We start from the raw sequence: 22,747 nt of genomic DNA on the forward strand, positions 1-22,747 counted from the left end.
CATGTTGTCACCACCCACACCTCCCAACATGCTTTTCAGCTGCCCACCCAACCACAAAGGATCATGGGTCTTGGACCCAGCATATGCTCCTCGACTAGAACCTCACATACCCATCCTGCAAAGCACCATGGGATCTATAGTCCTGCTTCCACTACATCTCCCATGATGCTCTTTGTCCCATCCCCTCATACTGCTGCTGCAAGGCATCATGAGAGTTGTAGACCTGGCACCGCCCCCCACAGTCCCCAACCATCGCCTATAATCCTCCCTGTCCTTGCAAGGGATCATGGGATTTGTAGTCCTCTCATCTCTTATGTCCTCCAAAGCCACCAGACCACATGTCCCATGATGCTCCTTGCTCCCCCAGCCCTGCAAGGCATCATGGGACATGAAGTCCTGCTTCCTCCAGTAGCCTCTGTTCTACATATCCCATGATACTCTGACCCCCCCCCCCCCCATCCTCCCAGCACTGCAAAGACTCAAGGTAACTGTAGTCCTGCCCCTGTTGCCTCCAAACTATATCTCCCATGAGACTCCTTGCACCCCATCCTCTGATGTTGATACTTCAAAGCATTTTGGTAGGTGGGATCCTGCCCCATCCCCTCCCCTATGCCTCTAGACACCATCTCCCATGATCCTCTTCCCACAGAGCCTCCAAAGACTCCCCTCAGCTGCAACCATGAAAAGCATCATGGGTGTGTCCTCCTCCCTTTCCTGCATGCTGCAAAGCATTGTGGGAGTTCTTGGGGGACATTGACTCCAGCTCCCAGCTTGCCCATGGCCTGCAGGGCATCATTTTAGATATCAGGAGGTGTTACTTCACAGTCAGGGCGGCTAGGGTCTGGAACCAACTTCCAAGAGAAGTGGTGCAGGCTCCTACCCTGGGGGTCTTTAAGAGGAGGTTAGATGAACATCTTGCTGGGGTTGTTTGACCCCAGTACTCTTTCCTGCTATGGCAGGGGATCGGACTAGATGATCAACTCAGGTCCCTTCTGACCCTAGAACTATGAAACTATGGGATGACCCAGCTCTCACACAGCATTATGGAGCCTCTTGCGCCATTGCCCTAACAGCCCCTTCCCTCTCCCATGAGGCCCCACAGCCCCTCCTCCCCCTTGCCCCGCCCATACTGTGCGCAAAGCATCATGGGAGGTATAGGCCTCATCCCCACACAGTTCCCATGATGCTTTTCACCTGGCCCCACCCAACTGCCAAGGATCATAGGTCTTGGACTTAGCATATCCCACAATGACCCTCATCTAAAATCCTCCCACATCTATCATGCAGAGCATCGTGAGCATACTAGTCCTCTAGCTCTCATTTCCTTTCATTTGCCCCCCCCAACCACAAAGGCTCATGGGTTATGAACGCAGGATTTCCCATAATGTCCTTCGACTGCCCCGCCCCCCGGCCACGCAAAGCATCCTGGGACCCCTAGTTCCACTGGGGCTCAATGCACATGCGGGACTCCCTTTTCTTTCCCGCTTCTTCAGCAGCGCAGCCTTTCTGCGCATGCGCTGTGTTTGCCTTGTTCCTCTCTTCTACGCATACATCGGAAATGCAGCCCGCCTGTCGTTCTGCGCAAGCGAGCGATCACTGCCCCCTCCTAATACGCATGCGCCGGCCCAAGCCGCGTAGCTCCCTGGGAGCCCTAGTTTGCTTGCTAAACCGTAGCAGCATAATTGCGCGTGCGCTAAATGAACCCCCGGACTCGGCGCATGCGGCGAGCCCTATCGCTGCTGTGCGCATGCGTACCTATCCACCGGATCAATGGGAACCAGTCCCACTGAGCTGGCGCCCTTGCGGTACGCAGCGCCCCCTGGGACTTGTAGTTTCGCCGCCGACAGGCGCCGATCGGCCTCAAGGGAGCGGGAACTCCATTTCCCAGCCGGCCCCCGCGGCGGGGTCCCTGCTTCCCCCCCCCGCGCCCTCTCGGGGAACCCTGGCGTCTGGGCCCTGCTTCCCCCTTCCCCTCCCCCCTGCAAAGAACCCAGGGTTCCGGCTCCCAGATCCCCTTGCTCCCTCCCACCCCAGGGAGCCCAGGGCCCGCGCTCCCAGCCCCGCCCTCATCCCAGGGACCAGGCGGGCTCCTAAACCCCCCACTCCCACCCCCAGAGAACCCAGGAGTCCGGGCTCCTAAACCCCCTCCAACCCCACCCCAGGGGTCCTGGTTCCTATGACCCCCTGCTGCCCTCCCCCCCCAGGGATTTCAGGGTCCAGGCTCCTAAATCCCCTCCCCCCACCCCCAGGCACCCAGGCGTTCAGGCCCCTGCAGCCCCCCAGCCATGGCTGCTCCTGCCCCAGGTGTGGCAGGATCCGGGGGCAGTGGGGGGGGCGTCACTGAGTTGGTGCCTGGAGCAGCTGTGGGGCGCCACGGAGCCAGGGCTGGGCCGGGCGCTGCTGGCCCTGCGGACCCCGCCACATCCAGGCCCCCGGCGGCATCGCCCGGTTCCGGGCCCGGGTGGGGCTCGCGCCCCTGCTGGGCCTGCTTGGGCGTGGCTCTGGGGCCCCGGGCAGCCCCACACTTCCGGCTCGCCGCACCCTGGACCTGGCACTCAGCATCCTGGGCAACTGCTGCACCGAGCCCCGGCAGCCGCACCCAGGTGCGGGAGCTGGGAGGCATCCCTGTGCTGGGTGAGCCAGGAACCCTCTCTTTCCTTGGGCAGGAGTGGGACGGTCCGGGGGGGCCCCCTCTGGTTGGGATTGGTACAGTCCGGGGTTGGCGTGGGGGGTCTAATTTCTCTGGCCTCCCTAGCACAGAGGTAGGAGCCCCTTTCTCCCGCACGGGTAGGAGTGGGACAGTCCCCACCCCCCGGGTAGGAGTGGGACGGTCCGGGAGCGCGCTCCCCCGCCCCCCCGGGTAGGAGTGGGACGGTCCGGGAGCGCGCTCCCCGCCCCCCCGGGTAGGAGTGGGACGGTCCGGGAGCGCGCTCCCCGCCCCCCCCGGGTAGGAGTGGGACGGTCCGGGAGCGCGCTCCCCGCCCCCCGGGTAGGAGTGGGACGGTCCGGGAGCGCGCTCCCCGCCCCCCCCGGGTAGGAGTGGGACGGTCCGGGAGCGCGCTCCCCCGCCCCCCCGGGTAGGAGTGGGACGGTCCGGGAGCGCGCTCCGCCCCCCGCCCGGGTAGGAGTGGGACGGTCCGGGAGCGCGCTCCCGCCCCCCGCCCGGGTAGGAGTGGGACGGTCCGGGAGCGCGCTCCGCCCCCCGCCCGGGTAGGAGTGGGACGGTCCGGGAGCGCGCTCCGCCCCCCGCCCGGGTAGGAGTGGGACGGTCCGGGAGCGCGCTCCCCCCCCCCGCCCGGGTAGGAGTGGGACGGTCCGGGAGCGCGCTCCCCGCCCCCCCCGGGTAGGAGTGGGACGGTCCGGGAGCGCGCTCCCCCCCCCCCCCGGGTAGGAGTGGGACGGTCCGGGAGCGCGCTCCCCCCCCCCCCCGGGTAGGAGTGGGACGGTCCGGGAGCGCGCTCCCCCCCCCCCCCGGGTAGGAGTGGGACGGTCCGGGAGCGCGCTCCCCCCCCCCCCCCGGGTAGGAGTGGGACGGTCCGGGAGCGCGCTCCCCCCCCCCCCCCCGGGTAGGAGTGGGACGGTCCGGGAGCGCGCTCCCCCCCCCCCCCGCCCCGGGTAGGAGTGGGACGGTCCGGGAGCGCGCTCCCCCCCCCCCCCCGGGTAGGAGTGGGACGGTCCGGGAGCGCGCTCCCCCCCCCCCCCCGGGTAGGAGTGGGACGGTCCGGGAGCGCGCTCCCCCCCCCCCCCGGGTAGGAGTGGGACGGTCCGGGAGCGCGCTCCCCCCCCCCCCCCGGGTAGGAGTGGGACGGTCCGGGAGCGCGCTCCCCCCCCCCCCCGGGTAGGAGTGGGACGGTCCGGGAGCGCGCTCCCCCCCCCCCCGGGTAGGAGTGGGACGGTCCGGGAGCGCGCTCCCCCCCCCCCCCCGGGTAGGAGTGGGACGGTCCGGGAGCGCGCTCCCCCCCCCCCCCCCCGGGTAGGAGTGGGACGGTCCGGGAGCGCGCTCCCCCCCCCCCCCCCCGGGTAGGAGTGGGACGGTCCGGGAGCGCGCTCCCCCCCCCCCCCCGGGTAGGAGTGGGACGGTCCGGGAGCGCGCTCCCCCCCCCCCCCCCGGGTAGGAGTGGGACGGTCCGGGAGCGCGCTCCCCCCCCCCCCCCCCGGGTAGGAGTGGGACGGTCCGGGAGCGCGCTCCCCGGGTAGGAGTGGGACGGTCCGGGAGCGCGCTCCCCGGGTAGGAGTGGGACGGTCCGGGAGCGCGCTCCCCCCCCCCCCCCGGGTAGGAGTGGGACGGTCCGGGAGCGCGCTCCCCCCCCCCCCGGGTAGGAGTGGGACGGTCCGGGAGCGCGCTCCCCCCCCCCCCGGGTAGGAGTGGGACGGTCCGGGAGCGCGCTCCCCCCCCCCCCCCCCCCCGGGTAGGAGTGGGACGGTCCGGGAGCGCGCTCCCCCCCCCCCCCCCCCGCCCCGGGTAGGAGTGGGACGGTCCGGGAGCGCGCTCCCCCCCCCCCCCGCCCCGGGTAGGAGTGGGACGGTCCGGGAGCGCGCTCCCCCCCCCCCCCCCCCGCCCCGGGTAGGAGTGGGACGGTCCGGGAGCGCGCTCCCCCCCCCCCCCCCGCCCCGGGTAGGAGTGGGACGGTCCGGGAGCGCGCTCCCCCCCCCCCCCCCCCCCCCCCCCCCCCCCCCCCCGCCCCGGGTAGGAGTGGGACGGTCCGGGAGCGCGCTCCCCCCCCCCGCCCCGGGTAGGAGTGGGACGGTCCGGGAGCGCGCTCCCCCCCCCCGCCCCGGGTAGGAGTGGGACGGTCCGGGGAGCATGGCCCCGTAGGAGCGGGACGTTTCAGGGAGCCCCTTCCCCTCGTCCTGGGTTGGTGTGGTAAGGTCCGGGGAGCCCCTTTCCTCTCCCAGGTTGCAGTGGTATGATCCATGGATCCCCTCCTGGATTGAAGTAGTACGGCCCATGTATTACTCTTCTGCTTTCCAAATATCAGGGTGTAGCTCCTCCCACTTTCTCACCCCCAGGAATGAATGTGGTACAACCCAGTGGCCCCCTTCATTGCTTTAGGACCCTCCTCTGCGGGTTCCCTTAGATGGCACCTTCTAGCTCCCCTTTGCCCACTTGCCAAGATGGAGGGAATCCCTTGAGCCAACATGATACAGTCCAGAGCCCACGGTTCATCACACCTCACCATCAACACCCTCCCAGACCTGGCTGCCTCCTGCTGACGCCCTGCCCCCAATTCCACCCCCCTCCACAGTGGCCATCTTGAAGTCCAACCCGGTTGAGAGCATCCAGAACCGCACGGCACGGGCCCTGGGCAACCTGGCCACGGATCCTGAGAGCTCGCAGGCCATCCACGATGCTGGTGAGGGAGGTTCACACCCATTTTGGGGGGGTTCCATGACACATGGCCCCCCCAGGTTGGGATTTCGGGGGCTGGGGAGGGGGTGTAGAAGTCAAGGTAGGTGGTGGAGGTACAGATAGGCAGCCTCCCCTCTTCTGGGAGGTAGCAGTGGTATGGTCTGGGAACCCCCTGCCTGCCCTGGTAGAGGGTGGTATGATAGTGGAACCTTCTCAGTAGTGGTGTGGTCCAGGTATGCTCCCTCTGCTGTGGATGGTGGGGGTACTGGTTAGATAGGTGGTATGGTCCAGGTATCCCTCCTAGATGCATGATGGTACAGTCCATGTGTCCCGCCCTCCCCCCAGGTAGATAGTAGTGGTACAGCCTGGGCAATCCTCCTTCCCCACTGGATGGTGGTGGTACAACCAAAGCATTCCCCCTGCTCCCCAATAGATGGTGGTACAGTCCAGTCGCCCCGCACACTAGGTGGTGGTACAATCCAGGCATATGCAGCCCCCCGACTGAGCAGTGGTACAGCCCAGCCACTCCTGCCCCCACCAGTGGGGCCACCATGGGGCCATTCGGGGTTCATGGGGAGCAATTAAACGGGTTGGGGGCAATTTGGTCTTGTTTGGGAGGGCAGTTTGGGGGCCCCCAGGGGTATCTTGGGAGGGGGGGAATGAATAGGGGGCAATTTGGTGGTCCCTAGGGGGTAGCTTGAGGGACAATTAATGGGGGCATCTTGGTGGTTTTGTAGTATTTGGGGGGGCATAAATAGGGGGCAATTTGGGAATGGTGAGGAGGACAATGAGTAGGGGGCAATTTGAGGGTCCCTAGTGGATATCTTGGGGGACAACTAGAGGCCTACTAATAGGGACAGTTTGAGGGTTGTGGCTTATCTTAAGGAGCAATGAATAAGGGCTCTCCAGAGGGTATCTTGGGCGGATCAATGAATAGGGAGCAATATGGGGATATCTTGGGGGGGGCAGTTAGGAGGCTATTAATGGCTTGATGGTTCTGCGGTATCTTGGGGGTAATGAGTAGGGGGCAATTTGGGGGTCCCCAGGGGTATTTTGAGTGGTAAGAAGGGGGCTATTAAAAGGGGAAGTTTGGGGGTCCTGGGGCGTGTAGGGGCCCCTAACTTCCCTTTCTCTCCCCACAGGCGCGGTGCCCCTCCTGGTGGCCCTGGCCGCAGGCGGGGGCGCTAGCCCCTGCCTGCAGAGTGCGGTGCGGGCACTGCGCTGTCTGGCTGACACTACACAGCACCGGGCGGCGCTGGTGCAGCAGGGTGCAGTGCACCCCGTGGCCTCGTGCTTGGGTGCTGGGGACCCTCCGTTGGTGGCGGCGGCGGCACGCACCCTCCTGGAGCTGACCCGCGGCTGCAGCCGGGCATGCGCGCAGCAGCTGAGCGCCAGTGGCGCTCTGCCACCCCTTGTTGTGCTGGCGCGCGCTGAGAAAAAGCCCCTCCAGGACGCAGCGCTGGGTGCCCTCGCCAATGCCTGCCTGCAGGGCATGCTGCGCCCCGCTCTGGGCAGTGCCGGCGCCGTGGAGGCTGTGGTGGGCGCTGTGGCACAGCGTCGGCCCCCCCCTGCTGCCCTGGTGCGGGCGCTCTGCCTGCTGTGCCGTGAGGCTGTCAACCGGGCCCGGGTGCGGGCAGCTGGGGGGCTGGGGACCATGCTGGCACTGCTGCGGGACCCACGCCAGGCCTGGTGCCACGGCCGCGTGGTGGGTGCCCTGGTGGCCTTCTTCTATGACCATGAGGCAATGGAGGACCTGGAGGCTGGGGGTCTCGTGCCCCTGCTGGTGGCCATGGTGGCTGCCCAGGGCCGTGCTCCACCTGGGGATGCCAACTGTCCACGGCAGAGGCAGGAGGAGGTGGAGGAGGAGCAGGAAGAGGATGGGCCTGATGCAGCCTCTGCTGACTACCCCGAGGAGCCCGGGCGGGAGGCAGCCGCGGAGGGGGAATCGCCCAGTTTCCAGAGCCTCAGGTGGGCAGGGCCCAGGTACCGGGCTCTCTGGCGGGGTACGGGGGGACTGGACATGTGGATTCCCTGGGGTGGGGGGAGGCTGGACGTCTGGGTCTTCTGCATGTGACCCTAACCCCCCCACCCCTGGCAGATCATGGCTGCTGTCGGAGGGCATCATCACCAGCCCGGGGGACGTCTCCCCCCCTCAGTGGTCACCTGACCGGTCCCTCAGCCCCGTTCTGGACCTCCCGGGGGTGGAGCCTGAGCCAGGCACTGCCCCCCCAGCTCTGGCATCGGCGAGAAACCCCTTGGAGATGACATCGCCAGTGCTGGTGTTCCCACGGCCACGGCTGCCCTCTGACCTCTTGCTGGCCCCAGTGTCATCACAGAAACGGCTGTCCAGTCACCTGGCATCACAGCAGCCGCCACCTGGTGACCTCATGGCGAAGTCCTCGTCCCTGCAGCTGCCAATCAGTGACTTCACAGCAACATCATCGTCATCGTGGCAGCTGCCACCCAGTGATCTCACGGCGATGTCATCATCATCACAGCAAGCACCACCCAATGATCTCATGGTGATGTCGTCATCATCACGGCAGCCACCACCTGGTGACCTCATGGCGCTGTCCTCATCACGGCAGCCACCACCTGGTGACCTCATGGCGCTGTCCTCATCACGGCAGCCACCACCTGGTGACCTCATGGCGCTGTCCTCATCACGGCAGCCACTACCTGGTGACCTCATGGCGCTGTCCTCATCACGGCAGCCACCACCTGGTGATGTCACAGTGACATCGTTGTCATCACAGCAGGAGCTACCTGGCGACCTCAGAGTGACTTTATCATCGTCGTGGCAGCTCCCATCTAGAGACCTCACAGCGACATCATCATCATCATCACGGCAGCTGCCCCCCAGTGACCTTACGGTGATGTTATCATCACAGCATCCCCTACCCAGTGAACTCACAGTGACATCATCCTTGTCACAGCAGCCACCCCACAGTGACCTCACGGCGACACCATCGTTACGGCAGCTGCCAGAGCTGGTGTTGCCACGGCCCCTGGAGGCCTTGCCCACGCCCATCCCTCTGCCCCTCCCCCCCAGCTTGACCCCGCCCCCCCCACTGGGCTGGGAGCCCTCTGGGGAGGGCTGGGGTGGCCCCGAAGGCCCAGCCCTGCTGCTGCTGTCGCGCTACTCGCAGGCAACAACGCCGGCACGGGGGCTGGTGACGGGGCCGGCACTGCGGGGGCTGCTGGATATGTGACAGGGGCACCGGCTCCCTCCCCCCGCGGGCGACGCCTCCTGCAGCGCCTGGCCCGTCACCCTGCCTGCCTCGAGCCCCTCGTGCGCTGCCGCGCGCCAGGCCTGCTGCGGGCTTGGCTCATCCTTGGCCTCCGCCCCTGCTCCGCCGAGGGGCCCGGGAGTCCGGGCGAGGAGGTGGAGGAACCCGGGAGTCCAGGTGAAGGACCTGGGAATCTGGGCAGGGCACCTGAGGGACCCAGGAGTCCAGGCAGGGTCCCCAAGAGACCCAGGAGTCTGGGCAAGGAGGCCCAGGAGCCCAGGAGCCCGGGCTGGGTGCCCAAGAAACCCCATCATCTGGCTGAGGGACCCAGGAGTCCGGGTGAGGCCCTCGAGGAACCAAGGAGTCCCGTCCCTCGCTTCAAGGAGTTTGGTGAGTCCCGGATTCCTGGGTTCTCTGCGGGGCGGGGGGGACCTTGGACGCCTGGGTTCTCTGGGAGGGGATTTGCGGGGCTTCTGGTGAGGGGGGTGAGAGCAGAGGGGCCTGAGAGCCCTGATGCTCGGGTTGTTGCTCCCTGACCGCTTTTCCTCCCCACCCCGGTAGGAGAGTCGCTGCTGCTGGGCTTGCGGGTGACGGCTGAGTCGCCCTTCGGCACCGGGGTTCTGACCCACATGCTGCTCTCAGGGCCCCCCAGTGATCGCCTGGCCTGTGCCCTTGCCGTGCCCCTCCTCTGTAGGTGAGTGAGCCGCCCCCCCATCTCTCCTGGTGGGTGGTACGGCCGCAAAGCACCTGCCCCAGGGGTTTTCTGCAGCTGGTACCCCTGCAGATGGTATGGACCAGTGTTCCTCTGCTGGTGATATTGTCCTAACCCCCCCCTCCCCCCAGTCTGCAGGTGGTAGGGTCCCAATTCCTTTCCAGGTGATATGGCCCAACTATCCCTTCCTTCTCCCTGTGGGTGGTATGGCCCCAATTATCCCCAGTCCCCCTGCTGCAAGGTGGTATGGCCCAACCACCCCCCTTCTCTGCATGTGGTATAGCCCCAATCCCACCTCCCCCTTTTCCCCTTCTGCAGGTAGCATGGTCCAACTCCCCCTGCTCTTGGCTGTACATGGTACTGCCCAAATCCTCATTTCCCCCTCTGCTGTTGGTATTGTCCAACCCTCCATTTTTGCCCCCCTTCCAGGTGGTATGGCCCAAGACCCCTCCCCTCCCTCTCTGCAGGTGGTATTTCCCCAACCCTCACTTTGCAGATGGTATGGACCTTCCCCCCCCTCCCCCATTTACTTTGCAAGTGCTACATGCCCCTTCCCTCTTTTGCTGGTGGTACTACCCAATGTCTCCCCCGCCCCCCCCCACACACTTGGGTGAGACCATTAAAGGAAATGGGGGTGGGGAGTTGGGACTGGTCAATTGCTCTGCCCCATGGGGGGAAACCAGGCCTGGGCAAAACCATTAGTGGGGGAAAGACATTGAATTGGTCCATTTCTTCTGCTCCATGGGGGTGGTCTAGAATGGGGTGAGACCATTGGAGAAAGTGGGGGAGAACTGGGACTGACCCATTTTCCATGGGTGGGGGGTCAGAGGCTGAGGCTGGAGTGGGGTGTGGACCCATTTCCTATCATTGGGGTTAGGGCTGATCCATTACTGGAGAGGGGAACTCATCCATATGTAGTAGGGGATTAGGACTCATCCATTTCTCACCTGGGAAGGGATTTCTGGGGGACCCAGGGTTGGGACTGACCCATTTGTCATGGTGCGGGGGTTGGACTGATCCATTTTTCATGGAGAGCTGGGTTCTATCCATTTTTATGGTGGCAGTGGCAGGTGGTGGCTTGGGTCTGATTTAGTTCATAAGGTGGAGTAGGGTTCCATCCATTTGTCATGATGGGGGGTTTGGACTGATCCATTTCTCCAGGGGGGATTGGGATCTACACTTTTTGCATTGGGGGGCAGGGGGTCAGGGGGAATGGGATCCATCCATTTTTGTGGTGCGGGTCTTGGGTCTGATCCATTTCTAATGGTGGGGGTGTTGGGACCCATTGTTTCTGGGGTGGGGGTTGGGATCCATCCATTTTTATGCTGGGGGAGCAGGGCTTGGGACTGATCCATTCATTTCTCTGGGGGGGAGTTGGGGTTTATCCCTTTGTCATGATGGAGGGGGATTTAGATGGATGCATTTCTCATGGGGGGGGGGACCCATGGGACCCACCTATTTTTATGGTGGCAGGGGTTGGGACTGGTCCATTTTTAATGGAGAGGTTTGGCACCCATCCATTTGTCAAGATGGAGGGAGGCTTGGACTAATCTTGGGGGGTAGGGGGGAGTTGGGATTCATCCATTTTTATGGTGGGGGGCACTTGGGACTGATCCATTTCTCAGCAGGGAGTTGGGACTCATCCATTTGTCATGTTGGACAGTTCCATTTCTCATAGCACATGGGGGGGAAGTTGCCAGACTGCTCCATCTTCCCTGTCTAGCGGGGTCCCAGTCGTGATCCTGATCTCTGTCCCCGCAGGAAGGAGCTCCCCCTGTGTCGCAAGTTGCTGTTGGACCATTCAGGGCTGGCGCTGCTGACCGAGGCCCTGGCCCGGCCCCCCCCACCGCCCTTCGCCCTTTACGCTGTCGATGCCTTGGCCCTGCTCTTGGGCTCCCCCCATGGCCCTAACAACCACTCACCCCCACCTGCCAGGCCCACCCTGCCCTGCCCCTATGCCCACCTGATGGCTTCTGGTGAGGCGGACCTGCGGTTCCTCCTGGACTGTGGTGCTCAGGTCCCAGCCTCACGTCAGGCACTAGACACGGCCTCTGACGTCTTCCGCGCCATGCTGGGCGGGGGCTTTGCTGAAGCCCGGCTGGCCCTGATACCCCTCCGGGGGGTGGCCCTGGCCGCCTTCCTGCCCCTGCTGCATCACCTGCATGGCTGCCGCGGCTGCCAGGCCCTGACAGGGCCCTTCGGGATCCCTCTCGGCACCCGGGTGCTGGAGGTGGCTGGGCAGTTCCTGGCCCCAGGGCTGGTGGACGAAGTGGAGGGTGCCTTGAGCGCCCAGTACCTGGCTGGGGCTGACTCCCGGGGCCCAGCCCAGCTCTACGGCCTGGCTGAGCAGCTGGGTCACCTGGGGCTGCAGCGCGCTTGTGTGCGCCACGTGTTGTGTGGGCACTACCCAGGGCCATGCCAGAGGGCCGATGCGCTGGTCCGGCTGGCCCAGGTGGCTGGGGATGAGCGGGTGCTGGCCGGGCATCTGCTGGCGGTGGCTACTGACGCAGCTTGGGGGACCCAGGAGTCCACGCCTTGAGCCCCAGCCCCCCTTTTATGGACTTAGAGAGAACCCAGGAGTCCAGGCTCTGATCTCTCCATTTACTTATAGACTTGTAGGGGACCCAGGCATCTGGGCTCTGTCCCTGTTCATTCACTTATGGACTTAGAGAGGACCCAGGAGTCCGGGCTGTGCCCCATCCCCATTTACTTGTGGACTTACATAGGATCCTGGCTTCAGCCCCAGGCCCCATTAGGGATTTATAGGGGACCCAGGGGTCCGGGCGCTGACGCCCCTCCCCCCACACACACTGTGGACTTACAGAGGACCCAGGAGTCTGGGATCTGTCCCCCCATGTGTAGTTTCCTTTTTGGGTTGCAGGCATATGGGCTCTGTCCCCCCCCATTATGGACTTCCAGGGGACCCAGTACCTGCCCCTTCCTTAGGGACTTAGGATATCTTTATCCCCCTATGTATAGTTTTTCTTTTGGGGGCCCAGGAGTCTGGGCTCTGAGCCCCCACCCCATATGGATGTATGGGGACCCAGGCATCAGTGACTACTTTCCCTTCTGGGGACTCAGATGTCCTGAACCCCCTGGGGTGGGGCTGCGTGTTGTGGGGTGGGAGCCCAGATGCCTGGGTCATCTGTTTTTGCTGTGTGTGTGTTCCCTGTCCCCCCGTGGGGATCTAGGTGGAGGGGGGCATTGTACAGAGACCAATACAGGCCGTGCCGCACCCAGTCTCCGGTTCCGCGTGGTTCTTGGGCGGGGACCCAGGCGCCCGCCCCCAACCACGACATTCCCAGGCTCTGAGCTCACCGCTGGGCTCCAGGCCCAGCATCCTCAGGGTGCAGACCCAGGCATCCCCTCTGCCCCCCCGCAAAGATCCCAGGCATTGGGGCTCCCAAGCCCCCTACTCCCATCCCTCCCACCTCAGGGAAGTCAGGCATCCAGGCTCACAAGCCCCGTGCTCCCACCCCAGGGAAGCCAGGCATCCTGGAGCTCCCCCCCACCCACTTCCCCTCTTGTATCAGAGAGCCCAGGCGTCTGGGCTCCCATCCAACACCCCCCCCGCAGGGAACCCAGGCGCCCCGTTCCCATACATGGTCAGCGCGGGGCCCGGCCGGGAAGCGGCGTCACGGGCTGGGGGGGCAGGGAGGGAGGGGGGCACCAGGGCCGAGACCCTCCCCCCCCAACCCCCCAGCAGCCGGGAAGTGGGGACGCGGCGTTGGACAGGGCTATGGACGACCTGGGTAAGAGCCCACAGGACTTGGGCGTCCAAGAGACCCCCCCCCCCACCCTGAGAACCCAGGCGCCTGGGCTCTTAACCCCTGCTCCTACCCCAGGAAGCCCAGGCGTTCAGGCTCCCAAACCCGCTATTCCAACCCCCCCAGCCCAGAGAGCTCAAGCGTCCGGGCTCCCAGCCCCGGAGAACCCAGGAGTCCAGGTTCCTAGTGTGGCTGTTCCCACTCCCCTAGACAGCCCAGGCTCCCAAACCCCCTATTCCACCCCCCAGCCCAGAGAACCCAGGTGTCCGGGCTCCCAACTCCCCCCAGCCCTCTCCAAGCCAAGAAAGATCCCAGGTCCTGGGGGGGGCGGGGGGCGGTCTCCCATCCAGGCACTGACTTGGTCTATCCCTGCTTAGCTGCACGGGGACCCCTGCTCTGGGCTCCCTGAGATAGTTGGGGGGAGGAACCCAGGTGTCTGGGCTCCTAATCCTCTCATGCTCCCTTCCCCCTTTCTGGGCTCCATGGGGCCCCCATCCTCTGCTGCCTCCTGTCCTGCTCCCTCCTTCCCAGCTTCTTGTGGCCTCCACTCCTCCCTCCCAGCCGTGCCGTGCCGTGCCGTGTTCCCCTCTTCCCCCCCACCCCGCCGGCCTCCTTCACTTCTCCCCTCACTTCTTCTCCTTCCCTTACTTCCCTAGCCCATTCCCTTTTTCTTCCCTTCCCTGCTTCGCTCCCTCCTTCCTGGGCTCCTTGGCCTCCTTTCCTGTTCCCACCAGTCATCTCTCTCTTTCTTTCTTTGTGTCACTCATTCCTTTCCTCCATTCCTTCTTCCCCCACTTTCCCGCTGTTCTCTCTCCTCCTTTCCTTCCTTCTTCCTTCCTCTCTTCCTACCCTGTCTCCCCCACTCTGCCCCCCCCAGTGTCCCAAGCTGGGAATTGCCAAAAGGGGGGGGCAAGGAGCCCAGGATGCCTGGGTCTTCTGGGCGGGGGGGGGGGGAAGCAGGGGGTTTAGGAGCCCGGCCGTCTGGGTTTCCTGGAGTGGGGAGTGGGAGCAGGAGGGAACGGGGGCCCAGGTGCCTGGTTTCCTCAGGGTGGTGGGCTGTGAGCGGGGGGGCCAGGAGCCTAGATGCCTGGATTCCCTGAGATGGGGGGGGGGGGTGAAGCAGAGGCCAGGAGCCCGGATGGATGGGTTCTCTGGGCTCGGGGGGGGGGGGGGGGGGGTGGGAGTAGGGCGTTTAGGAGCCTGGACACTTGGTTTCTCTGGGTGGGGGCTGGGAGCAGGAGGGGCTGGAGGCCCAGATACCTGGGTTCCCTGGGCTGTAGAAGTGGGTGTAGCAGAGCCTGGAAGCTGAGACACGTGGGGTGCGGGGTAGGAGCAGAGAGGCTGGGAGCCTGGATGCCTGGGTTCCCTGGGGTCTCAGAGGGTGGGAGCAGGGGTTTTAGGATCCCAAACACCTGGGTTCCCTGGGGAGTGGGTGTAGAAGAGGCTGGGAACCCCGGGCATCTGGGTTCTCTGGGGTGCAGGGGGGTTAGGAGCCCGGGCACCTGGGTTCCCTGGGGTGGGAGGGTGAAGCAGGTGGTTTAGGACCCCAGACACCTGGGTCCTACATCCCCTGCCTTCCCCCTCCCCACCCCGCAGATGCCCTTCTGGCTGACCTGGAAACAACAACATCCCACATCACAAAGCACCCAGTGCTGCTCACGGCCCCAGGGGATGGGGGGGCGGAGCCTCGGCCCCCTCCCCCACCCTACAGCCCCAAGCACCAGGTGAGACCCCCTGGCTGTGACCCTTGACCTCACCACCCCTGCCCGTGGTGCTGGCCATGGCACCTTGACCCTAGAGCCTGGCATCTCCCTGTCCACCAGGTGACAACCCCGGCCCCAACCCCAGCGGGTGACAAAGAGCACCTCTACAGGTGGGTCAAGGGCAGGGCTAGCCCCTGGGGGGTGGAGATTAGGGGCAGGGGGTGCTGTAGGGTGGGGTTGGCAGGGGATGTGGCCAGCAGGGCTGGGGCTCAGGCCCTTTAGCTGTGGGGGGTAGAGGGTGGGGCCAAAGGGGTGGAGGTGTGGCCTTTCATAGAAGGGGTGGGGCTTAGAGGGCTGGGGACAGGGCCAAGGGCTGGGTGATGTGGCCAAAGAGCTAGAGGCAGGGCCTTTCACTATAGGGGTGGAGCTAGAGGGGTGTGGGTGGGGGCAGGGCTAGGGCCTTTTGTAATGGGGTCTGTTGATGTGGCCCATGGGAGGGAGAGGCAGGGCCAGCAGGTTTGGGGATGGAGTCAGGAGGTCCTTTTCTCAGTTTGGGTGTGGCCAAGGGCCTGGAGGCGGGCCAAGCTTGCCATACTCATGACACGCCCCTCCCCCGGTTCCCGCAGCACGGTGGTGAAGCCGAGGCCACCGCCCCCATCCCCACCCCCTGCAGCGGTCCTGGCCCCGGGCCTGGGAGAGCTGGACCGGCTCCTGCAGCAGCTCAGTGCCACCCACGGCTCCATCGCAGGTAATTGGCTGGGGGGCAGGGGCAGGGGGCGGGGCCATGAGGCTGGGGGGTCTCAGCCTGCATCTGTCTGTCCCAGATGAGATCCTGGCCCAGTTCCCGCCCAGCCATGGGCCCAACGGGGACAAGGAGACAGAGTCTAGAGATGGGGGGTCGCCCAGACGGTGAGTGTTCCCCAACTTCCACCCCCCAGTTTCCCATAATCCTCCAGGAGCGATGGAGTCTCCATTCTTTCAAATTTACATGACCACATTAGACAGAAGTTGGGTTGGGATGTTTTAATCTGGCCTAGATGACATCCGCCGTGGATGACCTCATGAGGTCTCTTCCTGTCTGACTTCCCATGATTCCATATGAGTTATGGAGTCTCCCTCTCTAGAAGTTTCCATGACTGCATTAGACATTAGGTTAGGATGGTTTAATTCAGGATAATCTGGCCCTGAAAAGGTCCTAGATGACTTCTGGATTAGATGATCTCATGAAGTCTCTTCCAACTCAACTTTCCCACAAGCCCATGGGAGTTACAGAATCTCCATGTCTAGAAGTTTCCAAGACCACATTAGACATTGGGTTGGGTTGGTTTAATCTGAGATAATCTTGCCCTGAGTACTTAGGACCACCCTTTGCGGATTCTGGGGGTGGTGACTCTGCCCCCCCAACAGGTCTCCTAGCTCCTCTTCTCCGCCCTCGAAGCCCTCAGCCACCTCAGCTACGCTGGAGTTGGACAAGCTCATGGCCTCCCTCTCCGACTTTCGGGTCCAGAGCAACGTGAGTCAGGGGCTGGGGGTGGTTAAAGCTGGGAGCATCCCAGCATGGGCTGGTGGGGCAGGGACCACATACATGCGGACTATATGCAAATTGTATGCAAAGGGATGCTGCAGTGCTTGCATGGGCGGGGACCCCAGGACTGTGTGGGCACAGCATGCAAATGATATGCAGGGATCAGATGCATGCCGATGATATGCAAACCATAGGTAAATAGATACATTCATGGGTGGGGCGGCCACAACATGCAAATGATATGCAAATCAGGAACAGATGTAAGTTTTTGCCAACCGCTATGCAAATGATACATCAAGTGATGAGAACAGGGTTGGAGGGTGTGGCTGAGCTGTAGGGGAGGGGCTTAGCAGCAGGGGGCTGGTCTTAGTTTCAGGTGCAGAGCTTGCCTTCTGCTTCCCCTTGACTTCCCAGACGAGCCAGAGGTAGTAGAGAGAGGGTGGCTTAGCCTGTGGGGGTGGAGCTTGGGATAGTAATGGTGTCAAGGGGCGGAACTAATCCTGGCCATGCCCCCTGCAGCTCCCCGGGGCCCAGCAGGCGGTGGTGACCCCAGCCCCGCCACCTGGTGAGGGGTCGCTGGACTCAATGTTGGTGCTGCTGCAGTCAGACCTGAGCCGCCAGGGGGTACCCACGGGCGCCAAGGGTCTCTGCGCCTCCTGCCACAAGCCAATTGCAGGCCAGGTAGGGCCTGGGTATGGGGAAAGTCTGGGAGGGGGTGGGGCTGGGAAGGGGCAGCCTTGGGTGCTGAATGGAGTGGGGATGGGGCCTGGGATGGGAGTCAGGGTGAGTTTCTAGGGGGCATGGCCTGGGAGGGGATGGGTTTTACGGAGAAGGGGGCAGGGCTGCAGGGGGGTCATGGGTGGAGGGGACGGGGCCAAGGGTGGGGGAGTGGGAGGTTCTGGCTGTGAGGGGGTGGAGCCAAGGCTTGCAAGGGGGTTATGGGTGGGTCATAGGGAGAAGGAGGAGGGGCATGGTCTGAGAGGGCAGAGGGTAGGTTTAGGCTAGACATCAGGAGGCGCTACTTCACGGTCGGGGCGGCTAGGATCTGGAACCAACTTCCAAGAGAAGTGGTGCAGGCTTCTACCCTGGGGGTGTTTAAGAGGAGGTTGGATGAACATTTTGCTGGGGTCATTTGACCCCAGTACTCTTTCCTGCCATGGCAGGGGGTCGGACTTGATGATCTGCTCAGGTCCCTTCCGACCCTAGAAACTATAAGGGCAGGGCCAGAACCTGGAAGGTGATTATGGGATGGTCAGAAAAAGAGGACAGGGCAGGCTCAGTGGGGCGAGGCAGTGTGGCCAGCCCCCCAATTGGCTGCCGGTGTGTGTGGGCAGGTGGTGACGGCACTGGGCTCGCCATGGCACCCCGAGCACTTCGTGTGTGCGCAGTGCGGCGTGGCGCTCGGTGGCTGCAACTTCTTCGAGAAGGATGGTGCCCCGTACTGTGAGCGCGACTACTTCCAGTGCTTTGCCCCCCGCTGCGCCCGCTGCCACCAGCCTATCCTGGATGTGAGCCAGGGGCAGTGATGTCATTGCGTGGGAAGGGGTGGGGTTGCCCCACAGTGAGGTCACTGTGCTGCAAGGGGTGGGTTTGACCTGCAGAGATGTCATGGCAGTGGATGGGATGGTTTTACTCTGCTGTGATGTCACTGTGCTGCAAGGGATGAGGTTCCCCAGTGGTGATGTCACTGCACAGGAAGGGGTGGGTGTTCCATGTAGTGATGTCACTGTGCTGCAAGGAGTGGGTTTCCCCAGCAGTGATGTCATTGTGCTGAAAGGGGCGGGGCTGCCTTGCCATGATGTCACTTTGCTGGAAGTGGTGGGTGTGCCCAGCAGTGATGTCACTGTGCCACAAGGGGCAGGTCTCTCTTGTGGTGATGTCACTGTGCCAGAAGGGGCAAGTTTGCCTCACGGGGATGCCACTTTGCTAGAAGGGATGGGGTTGCCTTGCAGTGATGTCACAGAACTGCAACAGGTGGGTCACTTCTGCAGTGATGTCACTGTGCGGGAAGGGTGGGTTTGCCCAGCAGTGATGTCACTGCACTGGATGGGTTGGGTTCTCATTGTATTGCAATGGGTAGGTTTACCCCACAGTAATGTCACTGTGCTGGATGGGTTCAGGGTGTCCTGCAGTGACACTGCTGCAAGGTGCAGGGTTGCCCATCAGCGATGTCACTGGGTGTCCCTCTCCCCTGTTCCCCCCCAGAAAATGGTGACAGCGCTGGACCAGAACTGGCACCCAGAGCACTTCTGCTGTGTGAAATGTGGCAAGCCCTTTGGCGAGGAAGGTGAGGGGGCAGGGCATTGCACAGCATGCTGGGAGCTCCTCTCCCCCCTGTCAGGAACCCCACCCCCCACACCCAGGGGGCATGGCTTTCTGTCAGCCCTGCCCCCTATCCCAACACCCAGGAGGCAGAGCTTCCCCACCCCTCATTGGGCCTGCTCTGGGCAGGGAACCCGGGAATTCCCACCCCCTCACCCATGACCCACTCAGGGGGTGGGGATTCCCAGGAGGCACACCACCTCCCTTCCCCACACCTGCATCAAAAGGGTGCGTGGCTACCAGGGAGCCCCCTCCATACCCTACCTGGGAAGTGGGGCTTCACATCAGCCAATACCTCTTCTTGCTTGTAGGGGGTGTGGCTACCAAGAAGTCCCTCCCCCTCCCACTTTGGGCCTTTAAGGGTGAGGCTCAGCCTGATTCCCTTTTTGGGAGTACCCACGAGAGGAGGTGGGATCTCCAACAAGCCACGCCCCCTCCCTGCTGTGTGAGGGATGGGGTTGGGGCCTCCTGGGAGCCCTGCCCTCTGCCCCACTGACTCCGCCCCCGTCACCCAGGCTTCCATGAGAAGGAGGGGCGCCCTTACTGCCGTGATGACTTCGCCGAGCTCTTCTCTGCGCGGTGCCAGGCCTGTAGTGCCGCCATCTTGGACAGCTACATCTCTGCTCTTGGCGCCCTCTGGCACCCGCACTGCTTCGTCTGCCGGGTGGGCTGGGCTCAGGGAAGGGGGTGGGGCCTGAGGAGGGTGGGGAGGGGGCTTGGAGGGGCAGGGCCTGGGGAAGGGGATTGGGAAGGAGATGCCTGGGGGTAGGAGGTGGTGGCTGAGCTAGGGATTGGGGCTTTGATGAAGGAGGTGGGGGGTGAGAAAGCAGGGAGGAGAGGGAGGAGCTTGGGGAAGGAGTGGGGTTTGGTGTGGGAGAGGGGGAGGGGTTTGGAGGAAGGAGGTGGGGCCTGAGGAAGGAGGTGGGGATTTAGGAGGGGAGGGGTTTGGGGAAGGGGTGGAGCTTGGGGTGGGGCTTAGGGGGAAGAGGGTAGGGAATAAGGTAGAGGCAGGGCTTTAGGGGAAGGAGGCAGGGGGTTAAGAAGGAAAGTGAGAGGTAGGGGAGGGGGTGGGGCTTGGAGGGAGGGAAGGGGCTTGTTGGGAGTGGGGCCTGGGGGAAGGTGGGGGGCCTGGGCTTTGGGGGAAGGAGACGGGGCTTGTGAAGGGAGGGGAGAAGCTTGGGGAACGGGGTGGGGCTTAGAGGGGGAGGGGAGGGTGGAGCCTGTGGTAGGGATGGGGAAAGAAGGTGGGAAGGGAGCAGCACCTGGGGAAAGGAAGGGTGTTGGTGATGTGGGCAAGGGACGGGGCCTGGGCAAAGGGGCAGATCCTGGTGAAGGGGATGAACCCTGACTCCTTCCCCTCCCCTCGCCTCCCCTTCCAGGAGTGCTACGCGCCCTTTGCGCAAGGCAGCTTCTTCGAACACGGGGGCCGTCCCTACTGCGAGCGCCACTACCACCAGCGCCGCGGGTCACTGTGTGGCGGGTGCGGGGGCCCCATCGCCGGGCGCTGCGTCACCGCCATGGCACGGCGCTTCCACCCCGAGCACTTCGTCTGTGCCTTCTGCCTCCGCCCGCTGACCAAGGGCACCTTCCAGGAGCACAGTGCCAAGCCCTACTGCCAGCCCTGCTTCCTCAAGCTCTTTGGCTGAGGCCCCGCCCTCCTTGGCAGAGGCTGTGCCCACTTCCTGGGTAGAGGATGCACCCACTTTCTGTTTGGGGACCCCTGTTTTTGGGTTGAGGGAGTGACACCCACTTCCTGGGTGGGATCTGCACCCACTTCCTGTTTGGCAACCCCTGTTTTTGGGTGGGGGTGGAGTCCAAGCTTACTTTCTATTTCGGGAAGTCTCCAAAAATGTAGGTCCACAAACAGGAAGTAGGCCCCACTCACATTTCCTGTTTGGGAACCCCCATTTCCAGGTTGGGGTGGAGCCTTACCCACTTCCTGAGTAGAGTCCCTGCCCACTTCCTGTTTAGGGACCCCCATTTTTGGGTTGGAGTGGAGCCACACCTACTTCCTGGGTAGGCCCCATACACACTTCCTGTTTGGAGACCCCCCATTTTCAGGTTGAGGAGGAGCCATACCAACTTCCTGAGTGAAGACACACCCACTTCCTGTTTGGTGACTCATTTTGGGGTCGCGGTGGTGCAACACCCACTTCCTGAGTAGAGTCCCACTTCCTGGTTGGGGACCTCCATATGCAGGTTGAGCCACACCTAGTTTCTGGATAAAGGTCACACCCAATTCCTGTTTGGGAACCTCCATTTTTGGGCTGGGGTAGAGCCACACCCACTTCCTGTTTAGGGACCTCTATTTCCAGGTGGGGGTGGAGCCTCATCAACTTCCTGGTTAGAGGCCCTGCCTGCTTCCTGTTTGGGGAACCTACCTCTGGGTTACAGACGGAGCTCCACTCGCTTCTGGGAAAAGAGGCCCACCTACTTCCAGCGGGAAAGGCCCACTCCTGTCAGGGTTGGGGACCACACTTCTGGGTCAGGGAGCAAAGGCCCGCCTACTTTCAGGTTCAAAGATTTGCCCACATCCAGGTTGAGGGCAAAGCTGCATCCCTTTCTAAGGTCAAAAACCCATTTCTGGGGTCAGAACCCCACTTCCGGGCTGGGGGCAGAGTCACACCCACTTCCTGCATGGAAGCCCTGCCTACTCCTCATCCACAGCACAGCCACGCCCACCAGCCCGATAGGTGGCCAGGCACATCCCACCCCTCAAGCACAGCCACGGCCATCACCTCAAGCAGGCTCCACCTGCTTCTAAGGGGGAGGGCGGAGCCACATGGACTTCCTGGATGGGCCAAGCCCAACCCACTTCCTGGAAGCCATGGAGCTCCGTCCCTGCCCCTGCACAATGAAGCCATACACAAGAAGCCACACCAACCTAGGATAGGGGTGGGGCAAGATTTCCATCCCAGCACAGCCACACCCACTAGGCCCCGCCCAACCAGACCTAGGCCCACCAGGGGATGCCAACTTGTTCCACTTCGATCCCTCCACCTCAAAGCTGGTCACGTTGCGGCTGCCCGCACAATATGGTGGTGCGGGGGGCAGGAGCCCGGGGGGGATGTTTTACCCACCCAGACTCTTATTGCCCCCTGCCACTGGAGGGAGGGCATGGGTGGGTGCTCCAGCACTGCTGTAGGATGAGCACAAATAAAGTCATGTACCCACCACTGCGCCCCGCCCGTGGCTGCTCTGTGCTCTGATTTGGCCACTCCAGTCGCTGTATGGGCCCTCCAGGTTGTGATTGGGTGGCATCAGTTGCTGTACGGCTCTCCAAGTTGAGATCAGGGGATGTCGGGTGCTATACAACCCCCCAGGCCGAGATTGGGGGTGCTGGGTGCTGTACGGCCCCCAGCCTGAGATTGGGCCATGCCAGAAACTATATGCCAGGTTCCCCAGGCAACATAAATCCATGCCAGGCACTCCCCTCCCCATTTCCCTACAGCCCCGGCGGCACAAGGGCCTGGTTGAGACAGCGGCGCTGGCGCAGGGCCAGGCGGGTCTGCGGTCGGAGGGAGGCATGCTGAGGATGACTGTGGTCTCCACGCCTGGGTCCCTGTTGTGGGTGAGGGGAGAACAGCAAAGAAAGGGGCACTGCATGGGGCTGGCTTTGTGCGGGGGGGGGCCGGGAGAACCCAGCCCTCTGGGCTCCCAGTGTCCCCTGCTCTCACCCCAGGAATCCCAGTAAAACTGGCCATCCCACCCCAGATCTGGGCACATCTCAGCCCTCCCCCTACACTTGTATATGTGGCATTTCCACACAGAGCTGGGTGCATCTCAGCCCTCCCTATACGCTGTTATATGTGGCCATTAACAGAACTGGGCACAACTCTGACCTCTGAAAACACTGTTATATGTGGCCATTCCACCCCAGAGCTAGGCGCATTACAGGACTCCCCATGCACTCTCCATATGTGGCAGTTCTACCCCAGAGCTGGCTGCATCTCAGGCCTCCCCACACACTGTTATATGTATTCTTCCACACCAGAGCTGGGCACATCTCAGCCCTCCCCATATGCTGTTTTATATGTGGCTGTTTGGCCCCAGAGTTAGGCACATAAAAGCCCTCTCCACACTCTGTTCTATGTGGCCTTTTCACCCCAGTGCTGGGGGCATCTTAGCCCTCCCCATA

At 63.3% G+C, this 22,747-nt stretch overlaps 2 protein-coding genes across 6 annotated transcripts; both read left to right on the forward strand.

Moving 5' to 3' along the window:
- The first annotated feature begins 1,737 nt into the window (after nucleotides 1-1,737).
- Nucleotides 1,738-12,532, forward strand: ARMC5 (armadillo repeat containing 5). The gene is given in 10 exon segments (XM_090054581.1): nucleotides 1,738-1,805; nucleotides 2,250-2,415; nucleotides 2,417-2,584; nucleotides 2,586-2,634; nucleotides 5,247-5,354; nucleotides 6,493-7,318; nucleotides 7,449-8,551; nucleotides 8,554-8,970; nucleotides 9,142-9,274; nucleotides 11,054-12,532. Coding segments are annotated over 10 exon segments (3,783 nt in total). The 5' UTR covers nucleotides 1,738-1,770; the 3' UTR covers nucleotides 11,832-12,532.
- A 139-nt stretch (nucleotides 12,533-12,671) lies between these two features.
- TGFB1I1 (transforming growth factor beta 1 induced transcript 1) lies at nucleotides 12,672-21,797 on the forward strand. Of its 5 annotated transcripts, none has more exons than XM_090054701.1 (11): nucleotides 12,672-13,044; nucleotides 14,656-14,783; nucleotides 14,858-14,932; nucleotides 15,389-15,510; nucleotides 15,587-15,671; nucleotides 16,170-16,275; nucleotides 16,807-16,968; nucleotides 17,622-17,795; nucleotides 18,493-18,574; nucleotides 19,125-19,273; nucleotides 19,989-21,797. In XM_090054701.1, the coding sequence occupies exons 1-11, from the start codon at nucleotides 12,895-12,897 to the stop codon at nucleotides 20,253-20,255; spliced, it is 1,500 nt and encodes a 499-aa protein (XP_089910827.1). In that variant the 5' UTR covers nucleotides 12,672-12,894; the 3' UTR covers nucleotides 20,256-21,797. The 5 variants fall into 5 exon arrangements, with proteins under 5 accessions (XP_089910827.1, XP_089910829.1, XP_089910828.1 ...); XM_090054705.1 differs by having other exon boundaries at nucleotides 13,030-13,044; nucleotides 14,883-14,932; XM_090054703.1 differs by lacking the exon at nucleotides 17,622-17,795.
- Nucleotides 21,798-22,747: the final 950 nt, after the last annotated feature.

Source organism: Crocodylus siamensis, chromosome 6 (genome assembly GCF_052110815.1).
Source record: "Crocodylus siamensis isolate JL-2025a chromosome 6, ASM5211081v1, whole genome shotgun sequence".
Lineage (NCBI taxonomy): Eukaryota > Metazoa > Chordata > Crocodylia > Crocodylidae > Crocodylus > Crocodylus siamensis.